Here is a 27,260-nt window from a genome sequence, read left to right as displayed (position 1 = left end):
GATTTACGATAATTCCACCGAGAGAGGAACACCGTCGCGGCGGCGATTTATCGTCATTGTCCGCATGTTCTGCCCGCGATGCACCGTTATATTTCGTACGTGCGTCGCGCGATTGCCCCTTACCCTAAACGCAAAGTATACCGCAGGTGCACCCAGACGCAAAGTGGCAAAGTATTACCGAAGCAACGCAGCACACTTTTAGAGAGGAAAATCTGGTTTTGATAAAAAATAAATAAAACACTGATTTTTCAAGTTGGAAAATATCGAACGTTCCGTCTTTTACATTTTCTTAAGTTTTTTATTATTCATTGAACAGATGACTCGATCTCCATCGATCGATAATCCAAATATAACTGTACAATGTATGCTTATTTGTATTTCGTATATTTAATATGCTTCGCATACACAGTCAACATACGCATATATTAAACGTATTTTCCTATTGACATGCAATAATTTTGCAAGTTGATATAAATATATTACTATGTATATCAAATATATACATATCGGCATTATAAACGGTTCGATTTTATACATGTAAAAAGTATCTTAAAGTACATGGAGAAGTGCATTACTTCCAGCAAATAATTTTATTTTACTTGTTTTCTTAACGATATCTTAATCCTTGTCTTGCATAATATATTCGATAGATAATCTTTTTTAGTCTTTTGACATTTTTCAATCAGATCTTAAATTACTTACCAAATCTCGGATTCTCGATTTATTTGACACAATTTTTTTTTTAATTAAAAAAACAATTTTTAAATTAAACTGTCTCTTTCCAATAAAATCTCAAATCGCTCGCACGATGTTTAATGCAAGAACACACCATGATAGTTATTTTTGCCTTTTGAGAAAACGCCTTAGCCATTGACACAAAGTTGCTTCAGAAATAAATTCTTAAACGCTGCCATAGGGATATTTCCTAGAAAAGGTTGTTACAAAACTATTTGCGCTGATATGGAAGCTCGCGTACTCTCCCGAGTCCGGCGAGTTACTTTCAAATACGAGGAGATACTTCCTGCAAACGGCTGCAGACTTTTCGATTGTATTTGCACGTGCCGTGTTGTAACCGACAATTGGACTTGCCGTGTTGCAATCACATGTTGCAGTTTCGGCGAAGGAGCTATTAACCGTAAGATACGCAATAAAAAAACGATGTATTCCTCGAATCCTTTTTGGTATAAGAGTATATAAGATGAAACAGAGATTTTGAGTTTTAGTTTTTAAAATTGAAATACGATATGTTCTATATATTTCACGCGTCAATAGATGTATTAATAAATAATGCCATATTTTTCTTCTTTTGCTTCGTTTACTTCTCTTCTATTTTGCAATAATTGAACTACCTAATTTGGCACCTGAAAATCGAATAGAAGAAAAAATTTACAGTATTGTGGATTGAACGAGAATCAAGAATCTGCGAATTTTAAGGTTTATAAAATCTTTTACAAATTAAAGATTTTATAATCATCTACTTAAACTGGATATTTTTCAAATCGTAAAATCGAAAAATAATCAATATCTTTGAGATGCGGGAATTATTGTAAGATGACGACGGATGAAATAAAATAGTTTTGCCAAGTCGGGAATCATCTTCTATGGAAAATTTGGCATCATTTCCTTGATTGTTAAATTCTAAATTGTTAAATATTAGATTAGATTAGAACACGGAGTTCTGTGCGTGTATAACGAGATGATTAGTAATAAATACAGGAACTGAAAGGCATAATGCAATGACTATCGTATCACATCGAGACGCAATCGATACGCAATCTTGCTTCAATTATAACTAACATGGCTCGAAAAAAAATTGCGTATTTTTTAATACTAATTTGAAACAAATTTTACTGATGATTTTGTAACGTTACGTTAATATATACGTAAATAATTCCATTCGTCCTAGAAACTTGCAAACGGTTTGCGGTCTTCTTCCGGTCGATTTACTACCGACAAATGCATACATCATATAGCCCATCTACCGTCAAACATTTACTATCGCCATCATAAAAAAATGGTGATTGATTGGCCACGATAGTATTTTTACGTTATTCTTCGCCAACTTCGCCCACACTCGAGATTCTGTCTTTCGAGCAGGAGAAACCGCTATGTGTTGCTCTCTATGGCGACAGCGTTTTTTGAGATCGGTGTCAGAATACTGGACTCCTGATCAGAGTTGGGCGGCGTCAGGACCACCTGCGGCGCCATGCCGCTTTCGGCATCGGCGCGATCAGGACCGGCTTCATCACCGGACTTTGCCGTCATTCCGGCAGTATTGTTGACGATGCACTTTTTAAAGTGGGTCCTCATGTTGCTGCTTTGCGAGAACCTGCCGCCGCAATTAGTGCAGGAGTATGGCTTGGTGCCGGTGTGGTAGTTGAGGTGAGTCTTGAGGTGGTGCTTCTTGGTGAAAGCCTTGGAGCACAAGGTGCATTGGTAGGGTTTCAGTCCGGAATGTAGTCTAGTGTGTAGGGTCATGTTGGAGCGGTCGGCGAACGCTTTCTGACAGACCTGGCACTGATACGGCCGCTCGCCGGAATGAGTCCTCAGGTGCTGCTTAAGCAGCATCTTCCGCGAGAACGCCTTTCCGCACTGATCGCACTGGTGCGGCTTCACGCCCGTGTGTATGCGCACGTGCATGTTGTAGGCCACTCGCTGATTGAAGCTCTTCCCACATTCCGCACAGCCGTACTCCTTGCGGTTCCGATGGATCTTCATGTGCGAGCTCAGGTAGCCGCGATCGTTGAAGTACTTGCCGCATTCCGGACAAGTGGCGGCGAACTCCCGCGTGCCCTCATGCACGCTGCGATGGTACTTGTAATTGCGCAGCTGCGAAAACTGTTTGCCGCAGTCGGCGCAGCGGAACGGCTTTTCACCGGAGTGCGTTCGGCTGTGCACCTGTGACACGATCACACGGCGATGTATAGCTAGGCTATTTACAAGGCTACGGGGCCGAAGACAAAGGGCAAAAAAAAAAGAGAAAATTTAGCATAAGCCGCGTCTTTAACTCTCGATATATCATTTCTCCTTCGTACGCGGCACAAACGCGGCGAACAGAACAGAGTTACTATTTAAGAATATTAGGCCAAAAAAAAGGGAAAAAAGTAAGTATATGTTACGACTTGGAGACATCGGTATCTCATTCATCATAATCGATATACGACATGAGAGTGTGTAAACGATCAAGTATTAAGGTACCGTGTGCCTGTTTTGCGCCAGGCATAATGTAACATCGTAAGGAAAGACGGCGGTAATTTAACTGACATTACGTCCAACGCAACTGACACTTGAGCTCTGCGAAATTCCGCGAAATTAGAGACTCGCGGTGTCTAACATTAACAAAAAATGAAAAAAACAGCCAAGGAGGTCGAAGAGGTTGTAATTTGCGCAGTGACTTATGGAACATCATGCGTGATCAGGAACATCATCAGTGAGAAACGGTCGGGATTTGATAGTTTAAGACTTGTGTAACCCAAGGTGATCAAGAATCTATGTTAATAGTGAATAGAGTGAGGCTCCATGAGATCTATCAAGCTAAATCTCTGGTTAATGTGTGAGAAGCCAAGATCTACGTGAGATAATGTCTACGTTTCTGTTCGGGAATCTAAATGTGTAGCCTTTAGACTCTGTAGAGCGTTAATGTCTGATTTAATGATTGAGAAGCATACCTTGAGCGACGCTCTCGTGACGAAAGTCTTTCCGCACTGCGCGCACTTGTGGTCGTCCGTCGATCGTCCGCGCTGCGCCGCCTCCGTGCTCACGATCGTCTCGTCGTTATTGTTATTGTCACTGTTGACAAAAATCCTCGCGATCCTCTCTTCTCCACTCTTTTCCGCGCTCGCCACTTCCGTCTTCGGCGTCTCCTTCCTCTCGTCAGCCTCGATCGTGTCGCAGAGTCTGCTGATCGGATGCGACAGTTCGGGTTTCGTTGGCGTCTGCGGAACCACCTGTGTCGGATATCCCCCACTTTTGCCGGCACTCGCGATAACGCTGTCGTTGCTCGAGGATAACGGGTGCGTGGACGCGTTGCCGACATTCTGAAAGAGGGGTTGCTCATTGCTTCTCGCCTCGTTCGCAGGCGTCGCGATCTGATCGGAGGGTGCGAATGGAATCGGCGATCGATAGATCTCTTGGACTTTCGTTTCCGGATCACTACGTATCTCGTGCGATAATCTTGAGTCATTGTTAAAACTCGTCTCGCAACTGGTAGGAACTTGGAAAGTCGTAGGGCAAAGCCCGTCACTTTGCGGGGCACTTTTCGGAGAATGAACGATATTCTTCGGGCTCATTGATATTACCGTGGATCGAATTGGTTCGGCAACCAGAGACTTCTTATGGATTTCCTGTAACAACCATCGAATTGCTTTTTATACAGAATTGATTTTCCTTCTTGGAAATAATTAATTTTAAATAACGGGGTTATTAAACAGACATTAAAGTGTCTCTTGCCTTAATTGTCGAGACGAATCAATTTGTCTCAATTGACCACAAAACAGAATTCTAGTATTCAATATTTATATTGTTGCATTTATTACTTTAAAATATTATCTTTTTGTTTATAATAAAACATTTAATATTAGAAACATTTAACACGCGTCAACTATTAGAAGTAAAAACATTATACGCTAATGTAATTTTCCTACAGGACAATTGCATTTTTCAACGTATCAACGTAAAATCGGAGAAAAACACAATCAATCAAGTCAAACTTATCAGCATTCATTAATCTTGAGGAATAGCGTGACGTATTCGCGTGAAGAATCGAAATCGTCACGGTGCATCAGCCGCCGTGTTTCAATGAGCTAGAAAGTGACGTCTAAATTACAGCGCCGTTTGCTGTTTTACAATGTACTTTTAGTCACGCTCGGTTTTAAGCAGTCAACTCCGTATGCTCGTTAACTTGGAACGACACCAAAATGTCAAGGTATAGCGAGTTGCGTGCAGACGTGTCCGTCCCTCTAATATATCTACCTACTCGTAATGTAGAACAAGAGCACGTTCTTCTTGAATTTATTGCAAAATTTTAAGTATTTTGCAGAAAAAAGATCTGACGTGTGTGTCCAAAAGACAAGCATGCTTGTAAGAATGCTGAATTATTATTAATTCTACAATTAATTTTTTATTAAATGTTTGTTTAATTACACAAAAGTTGTAACTGAATAAAATATTAAAAAGATTCATGGGTTCTCTTCTCTCTCTCTCTCTCTCTCTCTCTCTCTCTCTCTCTCTCTCTCTCTCTCTCTCTCTCTCTCTCTCTCTCTCTCTTCTTTTAGAAAAGTAACTTTAGGCTTCTAATTATAATTCTATAGAAAGAATTGTCAACTTCTGCAAATTTGTTTAAGCATTAGGAAACAATTTCTAAACGTCACGTCCAGACAACACGGCATAATCCAACAATCGTACGTCGACAGTTTCCTATTGCTAATGCTAAATAAAACGTCTATAGTGCAGCAATAGTCGCGCCCAGGAATGCGTCCGCATAATGAGCAGTTGGAAGAAACAGAAGAAAGCAGCAATTAGAAAGCAGCTAGATTGTAAAACAATTTAACGCTATTGACCGTTTGAATGTAACAGTAATAGTTTATTACACTCGCTCTCGACCCGATAAAGAAGGTGAATTGTTAAGATGTATATTATTCGCGTCTTAATAATCACATTTGCGTTCAACGGAAGCCGAATATAAATCGTCGAGATTAAATTCACGAGATAAGATACGTATTCGAAAGTACCCTGTCGATTAATTATTGTAATATTTTTGCACCTTCTCTGGATTAAAAGCAACGCGGTAAAAAGGAGGACGTGCGGAATTCGTAGCTTTGGATCTAAACTTTCGCACTTCCATATCGACTTTTGCCATGTTCCGCGTATTGACATTTGCTATGTTTTGCAAAATTGTATACTTTTTTTCCGAAATTTAATTTCTTTTATTCAAATAATTTTAAATCAAAGATTAGGACAGTATATATAATGTTTTTAAATTTTAAACTTTAAAAAAAAAATTAAATGTAGATGAATCTAAAGAGTGAAAGACCTTAAAGAATAATTTGCTGCAAGTTTATTTTGGACTTTGGACAGAGTCCCGGTAGACGTAGTCAATTCTATCGCTACGCGTGAAGAAAAATCATGAGCGCGATCGCGCTGCGTCGTTCTTATCCAGTTGAAATCTTCGCCAATCTCGGCGCAAGCTGCGGGAACCGTTGCTTGCGTAAGCAGACAGTCGTCGCGACAGCACGACGGTCCACGAAATCTGGCACGCATCTCCCGTTGTCGAAAGAGAAAACGTTCCCAGATCGGGCGCGTAATAATAATGCAATGGACGCGCGCGCAGCTGGCATTGCCAGCTGGCGATGCGCAATCACGGCGCGGCGCTCGGCGGTCTGATAAACAGCCGCAGCGAGTTAACTGATAGCCACATTAAGCGGAACAGCATTGAGTTCGAGTGAAGGGCGACAACGCAGCTGGAAGCGGCAAAGATGCGTAATGTACGTGTACGAGGAGCGAATGAAGAACCAACAAATGGTGAACACGAGTCTTCCGGTGTTCGCATTCGTACATGTGCAGCGTTTACAGCTTTCAATTAACTCTCTTAACGCGTGATATGTCACATGTAACGGGTAATCTCTGTTGGCCGTAGCAATCTCCCAACAAGTGTTGGCTGCAAGTGTTTGTAGATTTTATTACGTTTCGAAATCTGATAGCTGATGCTAAAAATAATTATAATCTTTCTTCAATTAATTTCAGGAGACTTAGTTTTATCCCGCGGATTCCGTGATTGAAGGCATAGGCAAAATATGAGAAAGGAAAGAATTTCTTGTAGTGGCAGAGAGGATTCATTATGCAAATTGTAACTAGTTTTCATATTTTCTGCGTTTCATTACATGTTCGTTTATTCATGAGATTACTCGTTTTATCTGACAAATAAACTTATAGTAGGTAGGCTGAAAGTAGACAATTTTCAATAAGCAAGTTAATTTAGCTTATATATCACTATGATTGGTTTAAGCGAATTCAATACCGATTCAAATAGGAGATAGAATCCACGATAGAAAATAACACCATTTTATCATCGTATGATACTGATAGATATCGTGACTAAAACGGAAATATACATATAATAAAATATGAAATTTAATTCTTAGATTTTTACGATTGTTAATATTAAAAATTATTATTCTGCTGCAATTAAATATAGTTATATATGCACATTTATATATGTTCTAAAATCGCGAAATTTTTCTTAGATTATCCTTAATCTCTTAATTTTTGCATACATTCTATTAATGTATAAAAGTTACATGATAAAACACTGAAAGTTTATTTTTGATAACAAAGAAGCGAGGATTATTTTTGTTCAAGGTGCCGACGTATTAAACGTTATGATGGATATGAATCATTGTGTTTCCTATAAGCTAGAAAAATGGAATTAATAAACAAATATGAAAATGGAACAAGGGCCAAACAACCATTCTGCCGTTCTACGTTACGTAATTGGAATGGCAAAAAAGTATCACGGCCGCTGGATTAGCGACGCGAGGATCGCGGTTTCTATTTAATTAACTCCGCCGTTACTGCGATTTATAAAGATGGGCGGGATATTGAAACTATTTCCTCTTGTTAATCTCACGCGCAATGACGGTGACATATCGAGCGCATCCGTGTTGATGCTTCGTTTCTGCCGCAGTAATTAAGGGTGTAACGGTTTATCTTCGTCTTACCATTTTACGGAACGTGGCTGACCATTCAACGCAAGCCAATCAATCGCGATTAATGATTTTCGATAACGTACAGTTTAAAAATGAATGCGATTTAATCGAAAAAAAAAATATATATATATGATGTTTAAAACTCTTCATATAAATGCACTTAAAAGGAAAGAAATATAAATTATATTAATTTTTTTTTAAATACATGTATCAAGTGCCATATTTTATAGGTCTCATTTGAAAAACGTCTCGTATTCATTAAATATGAAACGTGAAGGTATACAATGATACTCACGCGCTTGTTTATCGTTACTATTTATGCATGATAATATAAATATAAATCACCGTATATATAAAACACATTCAGTCTTCGTGAATGCTTAATTTGGTCTCTCTAAATTATTCACGAAACAGTGGTCGAATCCGCTTTTTTTCATCGCTTGACCTGTACCAGTTTTTATCACTGATCGGACGAAAACGCGTTCGTTCGATCGTGTCGTTCAGTGTTATTCACCTTGGCATAGTTCCCATAATGGTCGATTCTTTTCGTGCATACGTGGGAATACGGATCCCCTGGCAACGGGATTTCGACAGATACGACGAAATCGTATTATATCTGGCATCGTAATCAAGTATGCACAGCCTACGTTCTTCCCAGTTTTCAATGATTGTTGTTCGTTGTAAGTTTCGTGATTGCAAGTATCGACTGGAATAAAATCGTCTCCCGTAGCTGTCGTAGCATCATAATGCCTTCCAGAAATAACGGATCACGTCTAAAAGGATTGTCAACGGTGCGCTTTAAGAAACAAGCTGAATCGCTACATTGCGTATATTTTTTTACTTAATTTTTAATCAGTCTCTTTATCAAATTTTAAAAGTAAGAGCTTAATACTGCAAATGTCGAGTATTGTGTAAGGAAAATTTTAAAAGGTCTTTGAAAAATGTGTTTTTATTTCTTAGACTCATGACACGCGGTTCACCTTTTAATATTGCTTATATTTCCAAGATTGATTCGTAGTTTAAGTAAGCGAATACGCGACTCGTCGTCTTTCATCCTCGGATAAAAATACCGCGTTTACATATTCAGAGAAATAACATTTGAAATTAAAATTGTCCTGAATCAATTGAATTCGGTTGATTTCGTATCGACGAACACGTGGGCTAATATTTGCCTGTCGAGGTACTCACGTCATCGATGTGACGGTGTGGCACGGGGATGGGCCGCGGGGTCCTCGGTGAATGATGGGGCCTAACAATCTGGCGCCACGGCGACGCGGTGACACGATTCGCCACGTGCCTGCGAGCGGTTCTCCACCTACAACAACTTTCGCCGCAGCTGAGATCCTCGCCTGTCGAGGTCTGCGAGCCGTAATCGTGCATCTCGTACGACCTCGTCTGGCCGACGGTGGCGGTGGCGGTGGCGGTGGCGGTGGCGGTGGCGGTGGCGCACTGCAAGGACGACAACGGCACCGTGCTCTGGTAAGGACACTTGTCCCGCGTCGTTTCGCAAGACTCTCCCCCCGATCCTCCCACGAGAACGTCCTCGTTCATCATCACCTTCTCCGTTGAGCTACTCATGTGCAACCTCTCGTATCCCATCCTAATCTTCTCCAAGGTATCCGGACCAGCGTATCCTTCCGAAGACGGTCCTCCGGGGAGACACGTGCCTCGCTGATATAGACTGAAGGACGCGTCGTTACTAGGACCTCGTGTCGGATTTTTGTCAGCAAGTATCATCGAGCCGTGATTCTTGTCGGAGGGAGCATCACCCGTTGCTCTATCCTGATGCAAGAAACTGCCGACTGACCACGCGCTCGGACAACCGGAACCAAACGACGGGCCAGGATTGTTGACTTCGTGAAGCGCTCCGATGTTTCTGAACACATTTCTATTGACGTCGTCCGTATGGAATATTCTGATGTAGGACTCCTTTCTGTCGAACGGGTCTTCGTAGGACAGTCTTCTCGATCGGTACCAAGGATACTGATCGCATTGCAGGTACTTGGGGCTAACTTTAACGTCCTTAACGTCCTCCAGCTTGCAGTCCGTTGCCTGCTCGCCGCAGGTCGTCATCACCGGCACCGGTGGAAGCCGGATGCGCAGGGCTTCGGCAGCGCGCAGAAACGCGTCCAGTCGCATCCGCGGTACTGTAGCGCTTCCGGTGTAGACGAACCCGAGAAGAGCCGCGAGTTCCGGCGCCTCCACCTCGGCGAGGATCACTGTGATCGGCTCGCAGTGAGCGGTGACTTTGCTGTGCGCCAGCAACACTTCCTGCAAACGAAAGCAACGTTCGTTTGTTACCCAGAGTAATGAGAGAAAATAACAATGCTAATAGGTATATTACAGGGTAAATCACTGAAGGTGTTGTAATAATATTCCTGAAATTTAACGAGATGTGAAATTTTTATTTTTCAGCGGTATAAAAAAATGCATGTATAAGCATGTGTAAGAAAATATTCATAGGAAAAGTAACAAAATATTAGTTGGCTGTATATCTATATCTATCGGGTAACATATTGGATAAAAAACAAGAGCACGTGTTGATAGAAATGGTATTCTAGTGTAGAAATCGTATAAGATGTTTTGCGATAGGGTTCCTATATTGATTACTTTACAACTTAACAGCGCACAAGTAATGACATGTATCAAGAACATGTATCGAGTTATGGAGAGGTTAATGCACGCTGGTTGCATATGTGGGCCAAATTTTATTAGTGCTCTCATTTTGGAGAAATATATACGCACATATATTTGCTTATCTGATATAACGGCAGTGATATGCAATAGGGAAATTTTACGACAAGTGATGTTTTGAGTTTTGTGATATCTTTAACGTTATAAAATATATCAGAATAAATTTTCTTTTATTTTGAATGTAAAATGCAACTCGAGTTCATAATTAATTAAACTATAATTCTTTATCATCTTGATTGCTCTCTGACTTGATTTATCAAAGCTCTTGAATTTTCTCAAGAACTATATTTATATTAATGTTTTAATATTTTTTTAAACTCGGATAAATTTTAAAACTTTATACGGAATAAAATAAGAAGCCGGAATCATTTGTAGATGAAATGATAAATCTAATTGTAAGGAATAAGAATCCAAAAACGAAAATATTCTGATGGATCCACCCGTAGATATACAGTTGGATTAATAGAAGACGTGTGAAATCGGCTTCCGAATTGTTCACAGCTTTATGCGCTCGTAAATATCGCGCGCTTGATTTACTTCAGTCTTCTTTCCGTCGTTACCCGCGCGGATAATGAAACATGGACAACAATGAATTACGAGCATTTTCATTGTTGTAAGACTGAAGATCGTGCGCTACATCGAGATAACTGTAATTACGCGACTGGCGGTCGCTTCGACGGCTCTTTCCGATTTTTTAAGGCAATAATTAACCGTTATTGGCTGATCGCCGACCAGATCAAGAAACCAACTTGAATTAACCTTTGCCTTCGCACAATGTTGATTATGTGAGAATCGCCGTGCATTTTTGTCTCATTATGTAATATATTAATGGAAGATTAATACATTACATTAGCGTAAGATTAATGTAAAATTGCGCATAAAAACAAATTACAAACCTATAACCTTTTTTTTTATATACAAGGATTGATACGTTTTGTTACATTAGTCATCTTTTAAATAATTCCTGGGCCTTTCTAATTTTGAATTGTGTCTTTATGTAAAAGTACTTGAAATTTCTAAAAGACTTGATATTTTTTTACTTTCGGCGTTCTCGTTGATATTATGTTTGCCACGAGATTTTAGTCTTCAATCATTCTTCGCGCCGTTTCGCAACCGTTTTAACGGATCGTTGGCGTCGAAAAATGATGAGAGCATCATTCCTGCACGTAGAACGTTAATTAAATGTTGGCTTTCAAACCGGCCCGCGGCTCGATGCAACTTTGCTGCACCGTTGTGTCCAGTGGCGTAGGAAGAAGTTGCAAATCTTTCACAAAGTCACTCATGGATCCCAGGGATCTATGGATTTCGTTTTTGCAACAAACATCAATCTCATATATCTATAATTATTATTTAACAACATTTATTTTACAACTTGAAAAAAAATATATTGTGATAAAAAATACTAGGTTCTAATTGTTCCAAATTCCAAGTGCTTTTAATCAAAGAAGCAACACGTGTTATCAAAATTCTACTCTAAAGATATTTTTATATTAAAGATTTTGTATACAAAAATTACTGAATTTAAATTTAAAATTACGGTTTATTTCTAATTTTCTTCTATAATGAAAAGAAAGAAGAAATAGGTTTGTGGGTTGCCTGTTCCTATATGCATCTGTGTCTGCATATTCTTATTATGCGATAGCTACACCCCTGTGCCACAAGGCCGCATCGGCTTTTTCTTCCTCTATGCGCTACAAGTGCTCTTTCGGACGCAATTACTTAGGGTTAGTATTTGCGCTTATTACACTTGAATCGTAAACATTTCCGGAAACGTTGCAACGCCTTCAGCCAGAAGTATTCCATCACGAACACGCAAGCGAATATATAATCAAATGCAAATACTAACTGAAAAAGTAAACCTCTTTTTCTTTTCCCGATTGCAGGATAATCAAGGCTAATGCACGGTGGTTATCAATGCACCTTGTCGATGTAATTAGGGATATAATAAGCACTACATTGCCTCTATCTCGTACATATTTTATGAACTTTCGCAGTGCTAGACGGCATTAGAGAGTACGGTACAGATAAATGCAGTATCTAGTTTTCTACAAAATTTCTTACGCGTAGTCAGATAATTCACATCTTGTCGTAACGATGTCTCTATCTAAATTCTATCTAATGGATCTCTGCTAATTGCTAATAGCTAAAACATTTTCATTCAAGTATGCCATGAAATGGCTATCAAGAGACACGGTAATGTCTTGGGTCGTGAGTAAAACATGTGCATAAATCTTCGCATAAATCAAAATATTTTTCTCAGTTCATACAAATTTACTTAGGAAGAATATCAATCTGGAATATTCAATCGTTGTCATATTTATAGTATTTCATCTTATCTCTGGTTTCCAATAAATCAGTATATTTCACAGTTTTACGATACTTTTTATATTAATTCGCTTTTATATTAATACATAGATAATTTTCTATGTAAAAAAATTAATTTGAGAAGAACTCATTTCCAGAATATCTATAATATTACGTATCCCAATCAGATTGTAAAACGTTTCCTTGAGTAATAATTATTTCGAATAATTTGACTATTTTATATCAATTTATAATTAGAAATATCCACATCAGCTATCTATGAGCAGTTACTGGCTTCAAGCTGTGCGAAATTCTTAAGTTTGCTTCTATTAATTTATATCGATCCATCACGCGCGAAACAGCGATTACATGATTGATAGATTCTCCGAATCTATCAATCAATTACGATAAATATTACAAATATGTGCAGATAATATCTGTGATCAGTAAACGGTTTATGATTTCAAACTGCGCGAAATTTTTTAGCCTGTTTCTCAAAGATTTATAGATCATCAATTTATTGTACATGAAGCATCGCAGTCGGGATCTACCAATTAATCAGAATCATAGTGATATTCTGAGGAGTGCGCTTTCCACATCTGATGCGATCTCATCCGATCTATATGTTACGAAATTCAGGGTGTGATCGAGAACACCGATTAGATTGTCATAATTACGGTAATCCTGTATCAGTTTTCGCGGCGTGAACGATCAAGTAAATTTTTGTTCGATCGGTTTTAAGTGTTTTAACCTCCCGTAAAATAACGCGCAAAATTTCGCACTTACTTCGCGTAATTGTAAGTGTTCCACAATATCTCATGTGCAACAGTGTGTTGCAGCACTTTTGCAAACGCATACATCTCACCAGGGGATGAATACATAGGAGGAGTCGGTTCCTCAGTTCGCATCTGATGGACTGACGTATGAATAGAAACAGATTTAAAATTTTCGCACAGCTTGAAATCAATATTAACCGTTAAGTAATATTCATAGAGAGCAGACGTGGATATTTGGACTATATAAATTGATAAATATCGCGAGAGAGATGATGATCGTCTTTTCAAACAGAAAGAAATTTATGGATCAATATAAATAAAATGGAACAAAAATTATTGTGAAATTAAAATGCGAGATTTATTAGAAATCATTTAGAAATTTATTAGAGTTTTTTAACATATAGATATAAATTTTTCGGATATAAACGATATCTAGAATCGTTATGTTTGGATTCAGACTACTTCTGGTCTCACAATCAGCCTCGCGATCTCGCTCACTGGGCGGTTCACGATAATAAGCAGAGCGATTGTTATTACAGGAAAAACTCGGGATCTGGGTTTTTTGGTGTTTAGCGCAACACATTTTGCACGCCTCGTTACGGTGCAGACGGCGCAATTACTACTCGTGGTGGTGGTGAGCAGTGTATCCGCGATACAATGTAATGGTAAACGAATATCACTCGGTTTTTACGATATCGCTATTCGCGAGAAAGCATCGTGAGTAAGCAGCGCCTATATATGTACATTCGATCCGCGCGTTCGCGATATTGCACCCAAGACCGATAATTATCCGATTCCGACGCCGAGAGAATGCCGAGAGCCACGATTTAATCTACGAGTTTACCGCTTGAAATTATTCGAATCAGCGATCACGTAAGCGCAATTGCAAATAATTACCGCGGCGAGAGGGGCGAGAAGGGACGATCGGCAAGCGTAATCGTTAAATGGCACAAAGCTCCGTTTAAGGGTCCATTTGCACGATATAACATCACGTGTCGTCAACGTCATCATGTTGAAATATTCCGTAATGCAATCTGAGTGGTTGTAATCCACCAGGTTGATTCATGTTATACGTAATGGCATCGTCAATTTACTGCCATGCCGCTACCGTTACGGTTGCGCTATATACTAGAAAAACATTTTTATGTAAGCGAGAATAACTCGCATGTAAATTATGTTTCCGCATTGAAGTAAAGGATTGACGGGCCTTTCCATCTAACATGACGATATTAATAGTAATAAACGATAATAAATTTACGTATCTGCGATCGGTCTCTATACAGCCACGTCACATTTGTGTTTTAAAATATGGAACAGGAACAATGTGATCGAAAGTGAGAGATACATAAAGATGCTGTGTACATAAACATGGAATTGAGATAGGATAAATAAGAATTATACGACATAATATTGAATCGATTGTTGATATCATATAGATTATTTAATTCTAATTTATCCTCTCAGTTTTCATCTACGTTTATATATATATTTAACACAAACGTCTCTATATATATATTTCTCCAAGTCTTTCGATCATTTCACGTTGTTCTTGTTCCGTAATTTGAAACACGAATCTGTAGAGACCAGATTCAAATCGATTGTTGAGATTGTGTCATAGATAATTTAATTCTTATTTATCTCAATTTGTCGACATTGCATCTTCAGTGCAGTATTTGTAAAACGACAGAGAGAAAGAGAAAGAGAGTGCACAAGACAGATGCGCGGCCGTACCGCAGTATTTGTCTTTGTGCAAGAAAGGATAAGTGATGGTTAAGAAATGGTTAACGACCAGCTCATACGAATCGTAACGCGTGGAATTTAAACGTCTCTTACGCACACGAAAGGCCGGAGCTGTAAACGTGATGAGCGATGAGGCGAGTCGCGAGCGTGAAGCGTAACGATTTCTGCCGACGTGAGGTACAGGTATCACCAACAGGTATCAAGAACAATATCCGCCATTAATCATCCACCGTGAATATCGATAACCGGCCGCCGAACGAACCGCATTATGTTAGTGACGTACGATGTTAGAAGCCGCGCCATCGGTGCCCGCGGCGGATCCACGACGAGGATCTCTAACGCGATTGACCCCTAACACAGAGAGGGAATGCGATACTATTAGAATACAATAGAATATGGAGAATTGAAAAACGCAATTAATCTTGATCGACTGCAATGTTTTTCATGCTTGTAATTAATAATATTAACGCCTTGCTTTATTCAAATTTATAAAATTCTCAATTTTACAGCAGGTAAAAAGAGAACGAAGGGGAAGGGAACGACGCACTAATGAATCGAATTTTAAATGTTAATACAGATATTTGATATGCAACTCTCTAAAACAGGAATATATTAATAAAAAGCGACAGGATATTGTAGCTCGTTTTAGTCTGTAATCAGCACATGCAGAGTTTAAGGTAGAATTCAATTTATAATTTTATATGCCGTATATCTTGATATATCTGTGTATTTTAATGCATTTTTTATGTTGTATTTTAATTCATCATATAGTTTTTGTATTGTACGATACATAAAAGTGTAAATATAATCCTATCCTAAATTCTGACGAATTAAAGATCGTCTAAAGTGGGTTTAGGACATCATAATGTTATCGTCATAACAGAATAAAGTAAGTACGTTATAAAATGGATCATAAAACTTTGGGCTACTTTAAAATGTGGAACGTGGCGTAGCAAATTAAAAACAATTTGGGTTCTTAATATATAAATTAAAAGATTATACTTTTATAATACATATTGCAACAAGAGCAAGACTTGACAAAGTAGAAGGTAAAAGTATTTAATTCCTCGATTTTGCCGACGCGGTTACCTCGAATGGTACTTTTTCTGTCAGTAAAACATTAACGCTGTGCAATAGCTTTAGGCCTTGAAAGGGCACACGTGTTACGCTGTTGTAGATCGGCTGATATATGATTTGTAATACTACACTTCTGCATGTGTTACCAGTGTTGTCGCGGTTACGGTCAGTTGCCCAGTTATTTTTCCAGCCGTCATGTCAGTATTCTGCGCAGTTGCACTTTAAATGAAATAATTTGTCAATACAACGTTGTCTAGCATGTCTATCTATATCCCTTCAGTGCGGAAGATACAACATCTCGGTAAAGAGACTTCGGTCATATCATGTTATGACTTGAAATATTAGCCGAAGCTGAGGCTTCCAGAACCGGTATATCAAGATTCAATATTCCAGTTCCATGCATTATATCTAAAAAAAAAAGGAATTCCTCTGAGCTCATCGCCACCAGTCAGTCAATCGATCTTTATGTGTTAACACAGTTATTTGATATGCAACTCTAAACCAGTAATACAGATTTATCTCGTTCGCACGAACGGAAGGACGGTACGGTGTTCGTAAGACAGCATGTTATTGGCATAACAGAATGTAGACCCCGCGTTCTAGAGTTAATGCGTCAGATTGAAAAAGTTACTCTTGTTAGCGTCAGCTTATCTACTTTCCTAGTTATTCCTACATGCCGAAGTAGCACGTATACATCCTGGATCGAAACGGATGTAAACTAATAAACGTGAACGCTCACGTTTGCAAGTGATCGATATCGACGTATTTATGCGATATCTACGCCAATTATACACGCAACGACTAGAAATGGTACATTCGAAGATCTCGCGTCTAATTATAATCTTACAGACCGAGAAAAAATGAGTGCCTAATGATTTTTAAAAATAGTTTTTTAATATAAATTTTACTCCTTCGATACAAGACTAAAATACTTCTTTATTAATTATAATTAAAAATTATGAAAGATTTATTAAACATATATATATATATTTTTAATGTGTGTGCAAAAAAACGTATATACATATTAATATATATTATGCATATTTTTCGAAAATTATTTATATATATTATTTCTCATATTTTTGTATTATAACTTTTTTTTATAAATTCTTTCTTTCTATATTAAAATAAAAAAATAACCTGACGTAATGTAAGCTCACCTATGCTTTGTATATTCGCTCAATATCTATTACATCTCTATCTTTATTTCAATTTAGTATTTGTTACGACTTATTTTACTTATCCGTATGATTCGATAACGCGAATGTCAAGGCTCCTATTCCAAAGAGCAGCTCGCGATTAGTTGTGCATTTAGAGGCACGTCTCTCTTTCACGTTGCCGGAAGTTTAGATTTACGGAATTAAGTACACGGTTGATTTGAAATATTTCTCCCAAGACAAGGATAGATAATTCTTGAAACCGGTTGCTAATGACAATGATATTTGAGCGTAACACGCGACAATCACGTCCTCGAATTATTTATTTATCTTATAGCTTATATAGCTTAAATACTAATAAATATATTACGCTTATATTGCACGACATAATATTTACTCTAACAGACTTTTATTTTAATTTGAAATTTGTGTGATTGCTATTTAATATTTTAAAATTAAAAACTGATAGATATTTAACATTAAAAATGGATAATGTGGGCACGTGATGAGCTTCTATTATATTCTCGCTGAAGAAATATTATTATGCGATAAATATATAATAATCCTTATAAACATTCATGTATACATCCATTAATAAAATTTCCGTCAAAACGTACATATTCTTTCTATATAATTGCGCGCACATTAATTTCTCATAAATTTTAAAGAGACCTCCTTTTACTTCTTGTATTATGAATATATCTGATAAACAAATTAATTGATTTATCCTGCCTGTCATCAACCAAACATATCTATATATAGATACTCTAGTATATGTATAGGTATTCTAGGTCTTCAACTCGCCAAATTTAAATGCAAGATTTATAACGTTTCGATAAAAAAAAGGCGATACATAAGAAGGCAGAAGAATTCCACGGGATGTCAAATAGTAAACGGACAAACATCCTGAGAATTACCGTAGTCGCCAATCTTATTAATTTTATTTCGCAGAAGTGATTCGCGTATATATTTGTAAATTTATTTCGAACATAATTCAGGTCAATACAAAGAGTAATATTTTTGGTGGAACGACAGCGGTATAAATAAATAAATATAAATAATGTGCATATTTGTATGTAATCCTGCGGAATGGTATTCTTTCGAATTAGGGAGCACTGCCCCGAAGTAATGTTAGAAGAGCTTCAGAGCAGCTCTGATTTGCATATATAAGCGATCCGAATGCGTGCCGAGGATATTGCCAAGCGGCGTGAATTAATAGTTGCCGTGATCGCGGACGATGCTTGCTGTAGATAAAACGTGCGAATATCATTACAACTCTCTTAGCTCTCAACGTACATTTGTGAACGATTGCGACCGATCGATCGCTTCGTTAGACTTTGCAACGGCTTTATAGAATTTAACGAACGTGCTCTAGGCAAAATGAAATCAGATTAGATCGTTCCATTGTGAAAAAAATCTTACGAGAGATTGCTATAGCATTATATCGTTTTCATACATCTATTCAAGTACAACACGTCATATATATGTATATCATATACATGTAACATTTTATCGCCTGTTTATATAAATATTAGAATAAAAGTTGTTTTTTTTTTGTTTTAGTTGATCTGTTTTGTAGAAACTTGAAAGATAATTTTTACCTTATTTTTTTAAGTTGAATAAAATTATTTACATTTATATTTATTACAAATATATGTAAATCTTTTTTCTAAAAATGTATATGTATTTTCTTTATTTAGATCAATTTTGAGCTTCTCGATCTTTTTAAGACACAAATACAACATTTATTAAAAAGATACATTTATTATGTAATATATAAATAAATATCAAATTTAACCATACACACACACACACACACACACACACACACACACGTATACATATGCATATCCATTTGAATAACCATTGGTACATTTCTTGTATCTTTTGCTTTATATATATATATATATATATATATATATTTACACTCAAGTTTTAAGATTTCGCGCATTTACAATTAGTCAAACCTACCCAAGTAATAAAATAATATACAAAAGCGAAATCTATGTAGATGACCATGTCTCTTTATAATGTTACCATCTTTTATGATATTACTCTGCTACTTTTAGCCACAAATATACAAATTAAAATTATTATCTATAAAAATAAAGAAATATATTTAAAATCGGAGAATGTATATATATTCAATGATACAAAGAATAAAAGAACTCTTACTAATTGTCGCACATTATGTTTAAAGTTCAAGGGCCTATAATACGAGGAAGAAGAAAAACTATTCTTTCATAATGCGTCGAATTAATAGCCCGTTACTGTTAGTAGTAATGGACAGCTGCTGGACGGTCTTTTTTTCCGTCGGTATTTCTAACGAACTGAAAGTCTATTATCTTCAATTAGCTTCCTCTACTAACGGGTGTCAAGATTTTTTATGGGTTTAAAGGTGACTATAAATTTATTATACATACCACTCAATGAAGGAACTTTATATAAATCATATTCTAACATCGTTAGGCGTTGTTGCTTGAAATATATTGGCTGTTTCAAAAAATTTTAGTAGAAATTAGTATGTTGAGTTATTTTATGAATTAAACGTCGACATTAGCGGCTTTGGGATGAATTCCGACTTAAAATACTGCACTTGTTCGATCATTCTTTATGATAACAATCTTCTTTCGAGTTATATAAGTTTCCCATAAATACAGAATCTAAGCATTTATGATTTATTAATCTGATACACGTGTTCGATAATTTAAATATTATATATGTTTTAATATATTTTAATATCTTTAAATAATTTTTAATACGTAAATATTTCAAAGACAGAAATAAAATTAGAAACTGGCAAAACAAGAAGCAACTAAAAATAATTAATTAGTCGATTTCTTAATTAAATATTATTGTTTCTCACAATTTATATCCTTTACTTACATTAATTTGGATCTTTTTGATCCCCCCATGATGATCTATCGTCTAATTATTATAATTCCATGGTGAATTTTAATTCTGCAGTATTTAATTAAATTAGCATTTCCTGGTATAAGTATAGATGCATTGCTGCGGTTAAAACGTTGCCATCGGCATGACATTGCGGTTCTGTCGTTATACTATCTCTTCTATGTATGTCGTTAATGGCTCGTAGTTTATTATAATAATCTTGGCTTATTAATGTCGAACATATAAATGTGATATTTTTGCAATCATATATATTAACGTGACGTATGTAGCTCCAGCAACATATATTTTTTATTCCAGTTTTGTTTTCTGATCGTTTTGATATCTTCAATAAATAGGTAAATTAATCGAGCAAATCAATTTCTTTTTATAAATAATTCTATAAAAAATAGCATAAAGATTTGAATTTTAACGTAATGTCTAACAAAACAACATGCAAATGTTTCGTTCGATAACATTCTAACCATATATATGTTTATAAACATAAAACATGATTCTTTTCAAAGACATGTTTCATCCTCTTAACATGCGTAAGCATTTATAAAAAGATGATTAGTCTATATTACAACATTATACTCAACATTCATCAAGATACGTTCTTCTTTGTAAGATTACATCTTTGAATAATGTGTATATTATAAACTTTTCGAATGTTTGAATCTCAAGGCACAATGTGTAAGTATGGCTCAACATTCAACAATAAAAGAAAACATGCATGCAATGGAAAGATATTTTGAGCCACAAAATCGTATAATACAGACGTGTCGACATCTTATCTCTCGATTAATGTATGAGCAGTACCTATACATACTATCGTGAATCATCAGTTCGTCGCTCCCTTTCAAGTTACGATAATCTTAATTAAGCAATGAATATGTGATCTCGTGCTGTGCCGGCATCCTAATGATGGACCGTGTCATGAGAAACACGTTCTCGGCAAAGTGCTTACAAAAAACTTACATGGCATGGACACACCATAATCTGCTGCGGAAAACCATAACTCCTCATCACACACAACGTTTAAAAGTTTTTTGTTTCTATCATGTCTTCGGGAGATAAACCGTGAATTCTTAAATTGCACGTTTGCATAGTCGGTGAACGTCCGTATGTATATGTACGTATACTACGTATCTTTTCTTGATTGACTGTTAACACATATTTATGCTCAATTTACATATGATTTTGTTATTATTTTTCAATATTACAATATAATCAATAATGTAATATAATTTTGTATGGAATAAATATTAGTTCTAGTAAAACCTGTCCAATGTGAAATGATTTGACGTGAAAATAATTTAAGAATCAAGAGCACGTCTTCCTAGTTTTTATTTACATCAATAAACCTTTTTTCTATGATAAAAAAAATTAAATGTCTTTAAAATATTGTTTGACAATATAAAAGTAATTTTCTTAACAACAATGCGCATCTTGAAGAATCGGATATTTATAAAACACATATTCCCTTTGTTTACTAATAAAAGTTGAAAGCTCCTTCGAAAATAAGAGACAGATATAATCCAATTAAATTCCGTGTAATAGGTGCAACGCTTGTAAAAAGCATATACCTACACGTACACTATAATCTACTCGCGCTAAAAGACCATGCATAACTTCTCATCATTGGCAGCGTTTAAACCTTCTTATCCCTATTACCTTATAAAAATAAACCGTGATCTCTTAATCTTTTTGCATATAAGACTATATACTGTTTTTTAAATAGTTGTATATCAAAATTACATATTTTTTACATATAAGCAGGAACATATTATTATAATAAATAATCTTTTTCGTAATTGATTCATCTAAAAATATTTGAAATTAATATTGTATTTTTAATCGATATCGAGTACTTTAAGAACTCGATACTATTTATCGTCATTATTTATTCATATTTTTTAACGGTAAAAGGAAACTCTTTTAATCTCAGACATTTCTTTTAACCGTGACTGTTTATTTAAGATAAAAACGCAATCGATCATCCACCCGAGATTAACGAAAAAAAAATAGTCCAACCATAATTACCCAAAAATATTTATAAGGTCGTTAATGTTAGTGAGGAGCTATAAAGAAGTCATAAAATGTCGTGGAAGAAACAAGCCAAATGCATACATGCATAAATCTCATTCCGGGTTGTATAGCGCGCGCGAATTCGGTTTCTGAACGTAATATTTTTCTTGATTGTGGACAATTTCATCGTAACTAATTAAATGTAAATTAAATGTAAATTAAATGTAAAGAAATTTCAAATAATTTTTTGTGTTAGCAATCCAACATAAAAAATAAAATCGAAAATAAATGATTGTACATCTTAAATCGGTTTGAAATATCTTTCAGATTCTAGATCCTTTGATGCGAGACGTGTATCATAATATCACAATTTATTACGTTTTCATAATTCTCTTGTATTAAGAATACACTGTATATTAAATGTGTTTCATTGCGACAATACTTTTTCACTCGCGCGCGACTGCAAGAATCAGCCTACTTCCCTACGTGTCCTCTAATCAGTCGCACTAATTAAAGCACGTGTGATTTTCCACGCTCGTCAGGATGAAAAAATACCAGATGTAAAAAGCCGGTAACGCAATCATGTCTACAAATCGCGCAACATGTTTCGTAACGATGAATCTGTTCAACATTTATGTTTTATGTGATATTTTCTACGATTTATATTTCTCTTTCCTTGTTAAATTAAAGTAATTTATGTTAAAATTTTATTAATTTATTTTCTGATTGCCTAATATCTTCAGTTTTAGGTAAAAGAAGTATTGTACATATATACATATATGCATGTGTGTATGTATATACGCACTCGATTATATGCATTAATCAGGTCATTCGCGCTGGAAGCACGTATGAATTTGCTAGTTTCGAGATGACGCTATAGCGAGTTTATCGTAAATCATACGATTTATTTTGCAATAAGGAGCCCATTACGAGATCGTAGCTGAATCATAGACATTTAACAACTCATATTCGTTTATTCGATTCATTTTCTTTCAATTTCTACTCGTAGTGAATTATTTCACCGCGTGAAAACATTATTAGATTGAACTGCTACAAAACCGGATATCAATCCTTTATGATTCCCATTAACTGGCTAATTAGCCGTGAGACGTGCGTCAATGAAAAGCCTATTTCAAGCGATGGACAAATCAGAGATTGCACTAAATGCATGTGCCAATCTCTTTAAAACTGTAAAATGTGTTTTCTTTCCCTTTGGACAATGCAACGTTGTTTGATAAAAAGAGAAATATTTTGTATATCTTGTAATAATTTCCAAACTAAGAGAGAGAGAGAGAGAGAGAGAGAGAGAGAGAGAGAGAGAGAGAGAGAGAGAGAAAGAGAGAGTGTGTGTGTGTGTGTGTATTTTCTCTAATGTTTCATAAAAAATATTACAATATAAAAAAATATCCTCTATTGTTTTTGTTAATCATCCTTATAATTAATTTAAAAATACGTACAATTTAAAAAATCTGAGCAGAAAAATTTTTACATTTTTTCCGCGTTTTTTTTAAGGGATAATGGGAAAGTGGGAAATTTTGTTATTATTATTCTTTTCACGCCACGCGACGCACGAAGGAGCGCAAGAAAAAGTAGGAATCTCGCTTGGAGTAAACAGGTACTGGGTCAAACGGTGATAAATCGAGATGCCGGGACTTAGGAATCCGCGAATGGCAGTACCGGAAAGATGCGTTGCGCTCCGGTACGTTCCAAGAACCGCAAAAGGGGTTGTTTAGTGCCGTCGTGCAAGCTTTACGGCATCAGAGATCTGGGTATCTGCCAACATTGAAGTCAAGGTTGCCATATTTGTTGCGACAAGAAAGCAAAACCTTTTACGCACATCGTTTTCTTCCTCTTCCTTTTTCTTCTTTTCTAATGTGAGACGGGAAAAACGATTGCCTTTCTAACGCAGCACGATCGCAATGCTGCTTTTGATTCAGTCTCTAAAGCAATCGATATCATCTGTATTTAAAAAAAAAACAACTAAAACATTGTAAGTAACGCAGAAATTGAGCGAGATGTATACGTTATGTCTCGCGATTAAATATCCTTCTGAGAAAGCCAAGAATTTTTGTGGAATAAAGTGAGGCATGAGAATAAGACAGTGGACTGAACCCGTTTAACAAATTTCCATTTGTGAGGAAGTACGGGAAATTTTTCTTTTCGGCATTCCGCTTGCTATAGAGTTTAGAAAGCGCGATTCATGGCACGAATCACAGCAGCGACGCATAATTGACAATTTTCACGTCGCTGACGCGACATTACTTTGTAATTACGTTGTACGCTGGAGTGCATCAGGATTTATTTCCTAGGTTTTCCTTTCGCAACAAGATTCTACTCACGTAAAACTGCACTTAAGCGTTTTATGTGATAAAAACAACGGGGCGTAAAATAAAGTAAGTGCGCAGGAAATTGGATATAAAAATATATAATGACTAATAATTGCTTGATAATAACGGAATCCAATGACGTTAATTGACGAAATTAAAGGGAATTTGAGGGAACACGGTTTCAAAAGAATTCAAGTAAATAATAGACAATCTTATTTGTTACAATTCTAGTTCTTTTCAATGCATTATAATCGAATTGTCGTTTCGAACCGAACGAACACGATAAAGCGTAAAATAAAGTAAGTTTAAACGCGCAAGAGATTAGGTGTAAAGAGATATAACGACCAATAATTGCGCAATAACAACGGAATCAAGTGGCGTTGGAAATTAAAAGAAAAGAACAAAGTTTCAAAAGAATTCGGACAAATAACCGACAATTTTATAGTTTTCCAATGTATCATAATTGAATTCTCGTTTAACCGAATGAGCACAACGCAACGTATAATAAAGTACATTTACGCGAATACTAGAAATATTAGAAATTAGACAAAAAGATACATAAGACTAAGTAAACGCGATAGTTGCACGGAAAAAAAATGATGTTGTATCAACAGCATAAGTGTTATCGAGATAAAATTTATTGATGCAATGCAACATCAAAATATTGATGAACAAAAAACATCAGATAATTGTTTTAATAACTTAAATATTTGGTCCAATAATATCCAATTGAATTAACTATTTATGCTTGTGGCAGCCCGTGACGTTAACGTTTAATTGATTTTTTTCCGTGTGCGGAATTAAATGGCGTTAGAAATTAAAGGAAAAGAGTAATGTTTCAAAAGAATTCAGATAAATATGATAAATACTCTTAATTTTTATAGTTTTTATTTTCCAATTTATCATAGTCGCGCGCGCGTGAATTCTCTTTAATCGAAATGAGACAAAAGTCTTATATTTTGTCGACTCGATATAGGCTAACTCTTTAAGAAATAATCGATTCTCGAAGGATGTATCAAGAAGTATTAAGAATACACGTCCTGTTGCACATAAATATCATCAAGTCTGCTATGGTCGCATCTGTCTCGTTAATTTTGCGCTCATGTTCCAATCTAGTGGCGCAATAGTTTAACAATCGCGCAACTCGATGAGTTCGCAATGCGCATCGTAACGTGTCGGCGCGGCTTCAAGAAACCTCGAGTGCCGAGTTGCGCGATATCGCATTATCTTTATTTCCGTGTGACATAATTCGGTGGCATTAAATGCTCGTCAGCGGGGAGCACACAATCGGTTTATATCGCGACGGTGATTTGCGCGATCGCACACAAGCCGGCACGGAGACGAGCGCGAGAAACATCCACCGCGAAATGCACCTGCATTCATGTGCAGAATTTAACAGCTCACCGTCTCTGTTATCCCGGTAACTAACCCGCTAATTAAACGGCAACGCGAACTATATTTTCTTTTATTGCACCTCTCTTATTACGAGCGAAGGTACGAGTAACAGTAATATAGGAGCTTCTCTCAAATCGCGATAAACGCACTTGAGAAATGCCACGTTGTGAAACTATCTATAAGTCGCGTATAAATCCACGACGATACAATTATCTCTTACAGTTATCTCTTCCTGTTATTTTCCTGTAAGTTGATATTTGAGTGTTGAGAATGTTGTTTATGAGAATATCAATAAACTCTACGCAGCTGTTGACGAATTTTGATTACACATAACATTATTAGCGGGTAAATAAATAATGAAAGAGAAGAGAAGCGCAACGAGAGCGCGGATAAAACATAATAACCCAGATGTCGTCTAATTTCAAATCATCAAATTAATATAATCATTCGGTTCAATAAAAATATACGTTACGAAGAAAATTAAATCAAGACCAACAACTTTTTTTTATTTCTCAATTGATTCGAAAAAGTTAATTCGCGTCATTTCTACAATGACCGATTTAATTGTTAATTTCCGTTAATTATGATAACGTAGTTAATTACGATACTATTAATTAATTAATAGTGTCGTTTTATTTGATACTGACTTGAAGATAGGAGCTGGCCGCTGACAGAACCAGACGATGAGCGAGGAACCTCTGACCTCCTGGACAACACAGGGCCACATCGGCGAACCTCTGCGACAACATGGCCTCCTTCAGAATGTCACCGACGTCCGGTGCCCTCCCAGAAACGCGGATCACTTCTCCCATCATACTCCACTTGTGTTTATGATCAATGATCGCTCGAGACACTCGCGGAAATACGCACTCCCCGTCGAAAGTCCTTGGCTACTTCATTTGCATGCGCGACTTTGCGGTACGTGGGAAAGATATCTTCGCAAAACTTGTCAAGTTCTTAACGACTGCTCTTCAGTCGACGTGTCGTTGTCCATTCCGCCGCGACCGTCAGCTTTCACGTAAAACCATCTTCTGGGGAAATTCGCGGAGGTCTTGAAATCTTCGAATGTCCTTCCTTTCTTCATTCATACGTAAATTCGAGCGTAAATTCTTTATTCTTTATTCTTTATTCTTTTCTCGATCAAGCTCAGTCGTTTATGTTGCTATT

General features: G+C 36.5%; 2 protein-coding genes and 1 long non-coding RNA gene across 5 annotated transcripts in view; 2 read left to right on the top strand and 1 right to left on the bottom strand.

Moving 5' to 3' along the window:
* LOC139810748 (EF-hand domain-containing family member B) overlaps window positions 1-27,260 on the top strand; it is an 86,726-nt gene that overhangs the window by 45,386 nt on the left and 14,080 nt on the right. Inside the window, exon 1 of one of the 3 annotated variants that reach the window (XM_071774569.1) lies at window positions 26,876-27,011. The exons of the other annotated variants lie outside the window; for them this stretch is intronic. Within the exon in view, the coding sequence (XP_071630670.1) occupies window positions 26,931-27,011 (81 nt within the window). The 5' untranslated portion in view covers window positions 26,876-26,930. Of the gene's footprint in view, window positions 1-26,875; window positions 27,012-27,260 lie in introns of those variants that run through there. 3 annotated transcript variants of the gene reach the window in all.
* LOC139810741 (uncharacterized) lies at window positions 320-26,908 on the bottom strand. Its single transcript, XM_071774559.1, has 4 exons — window positions 26,741-26,908; window positions 8,892-9,974; window positions 3,669-4,343; window positions 320-2,898 (listed from the first exon to the last, which is right to left on the bottom strand). The coding sequence occupies exons 1-4, from the start codon at window positions 26,906-26,908 to the stop codon at window positions 2,107-2,109; spliced, it is 2,718 nt and encodes a 905-aa protein (XP_071630660.1). The 3' UTR covers window positions 320-2,106.
* On the top strand, window positions 9,940-11,141 carry LOC139810758 (uncharacterized). Its single transcript, XR_011731472.1, has 2 exons — window positions 9,940-10,038; window positions 10,119-11,141. It is a non-coding gene; the product is annotated as an uncharacterized lncRNA (long non-coding RNA).

The sequence above is a fragment of the Temnothorax longispinosus genome, chromosome 3, assembly GCF_030848805.1.
Source record: "Temnothorax longispinosus isolate EJ_2023e chromosome 3, Tlon_JGU_v1, whole genome shotgun sequence".
NCBI lineage: Eukaryota > Metazoa > Arthropoda > Insecta > Hymenoptera > Formicidae > Temnothorax > Temnothorax longispinosus.
Note: the sequence above shows the minus strand (reverse complement) of the source record. Positions and strands in the feature narration are given on the sequence as shown.

What these genes read in the sequence shown, in the direction of transcription:
- LOC139810741 (XM_071774559.1), bottom strand. Translation starts at nt 26,908, where the DNA reads ATGATGGGAGAAGTGATCCGCGTTTCTGGGAGGGCACCGGACGTCGGT. An exon ending in CGGCCAGCTCCTATCTTCAA is followed by an intron (nt 9,975 to 26,740) that starts GTCAGTATCAAA and finishes TTTCGTTTGCAG; the next exon opens with GAAGTGTTGCTGGCGCACAG. An exon ending in TCACGAGAGCGTCGCTCAAG is followed by an intron (nt 2,899 to 3,668) that starts GTATGCTTCTCA and finishes ATCGTGTCACAG; the next exon opens with GTGCACAGCCGAACGCACTC.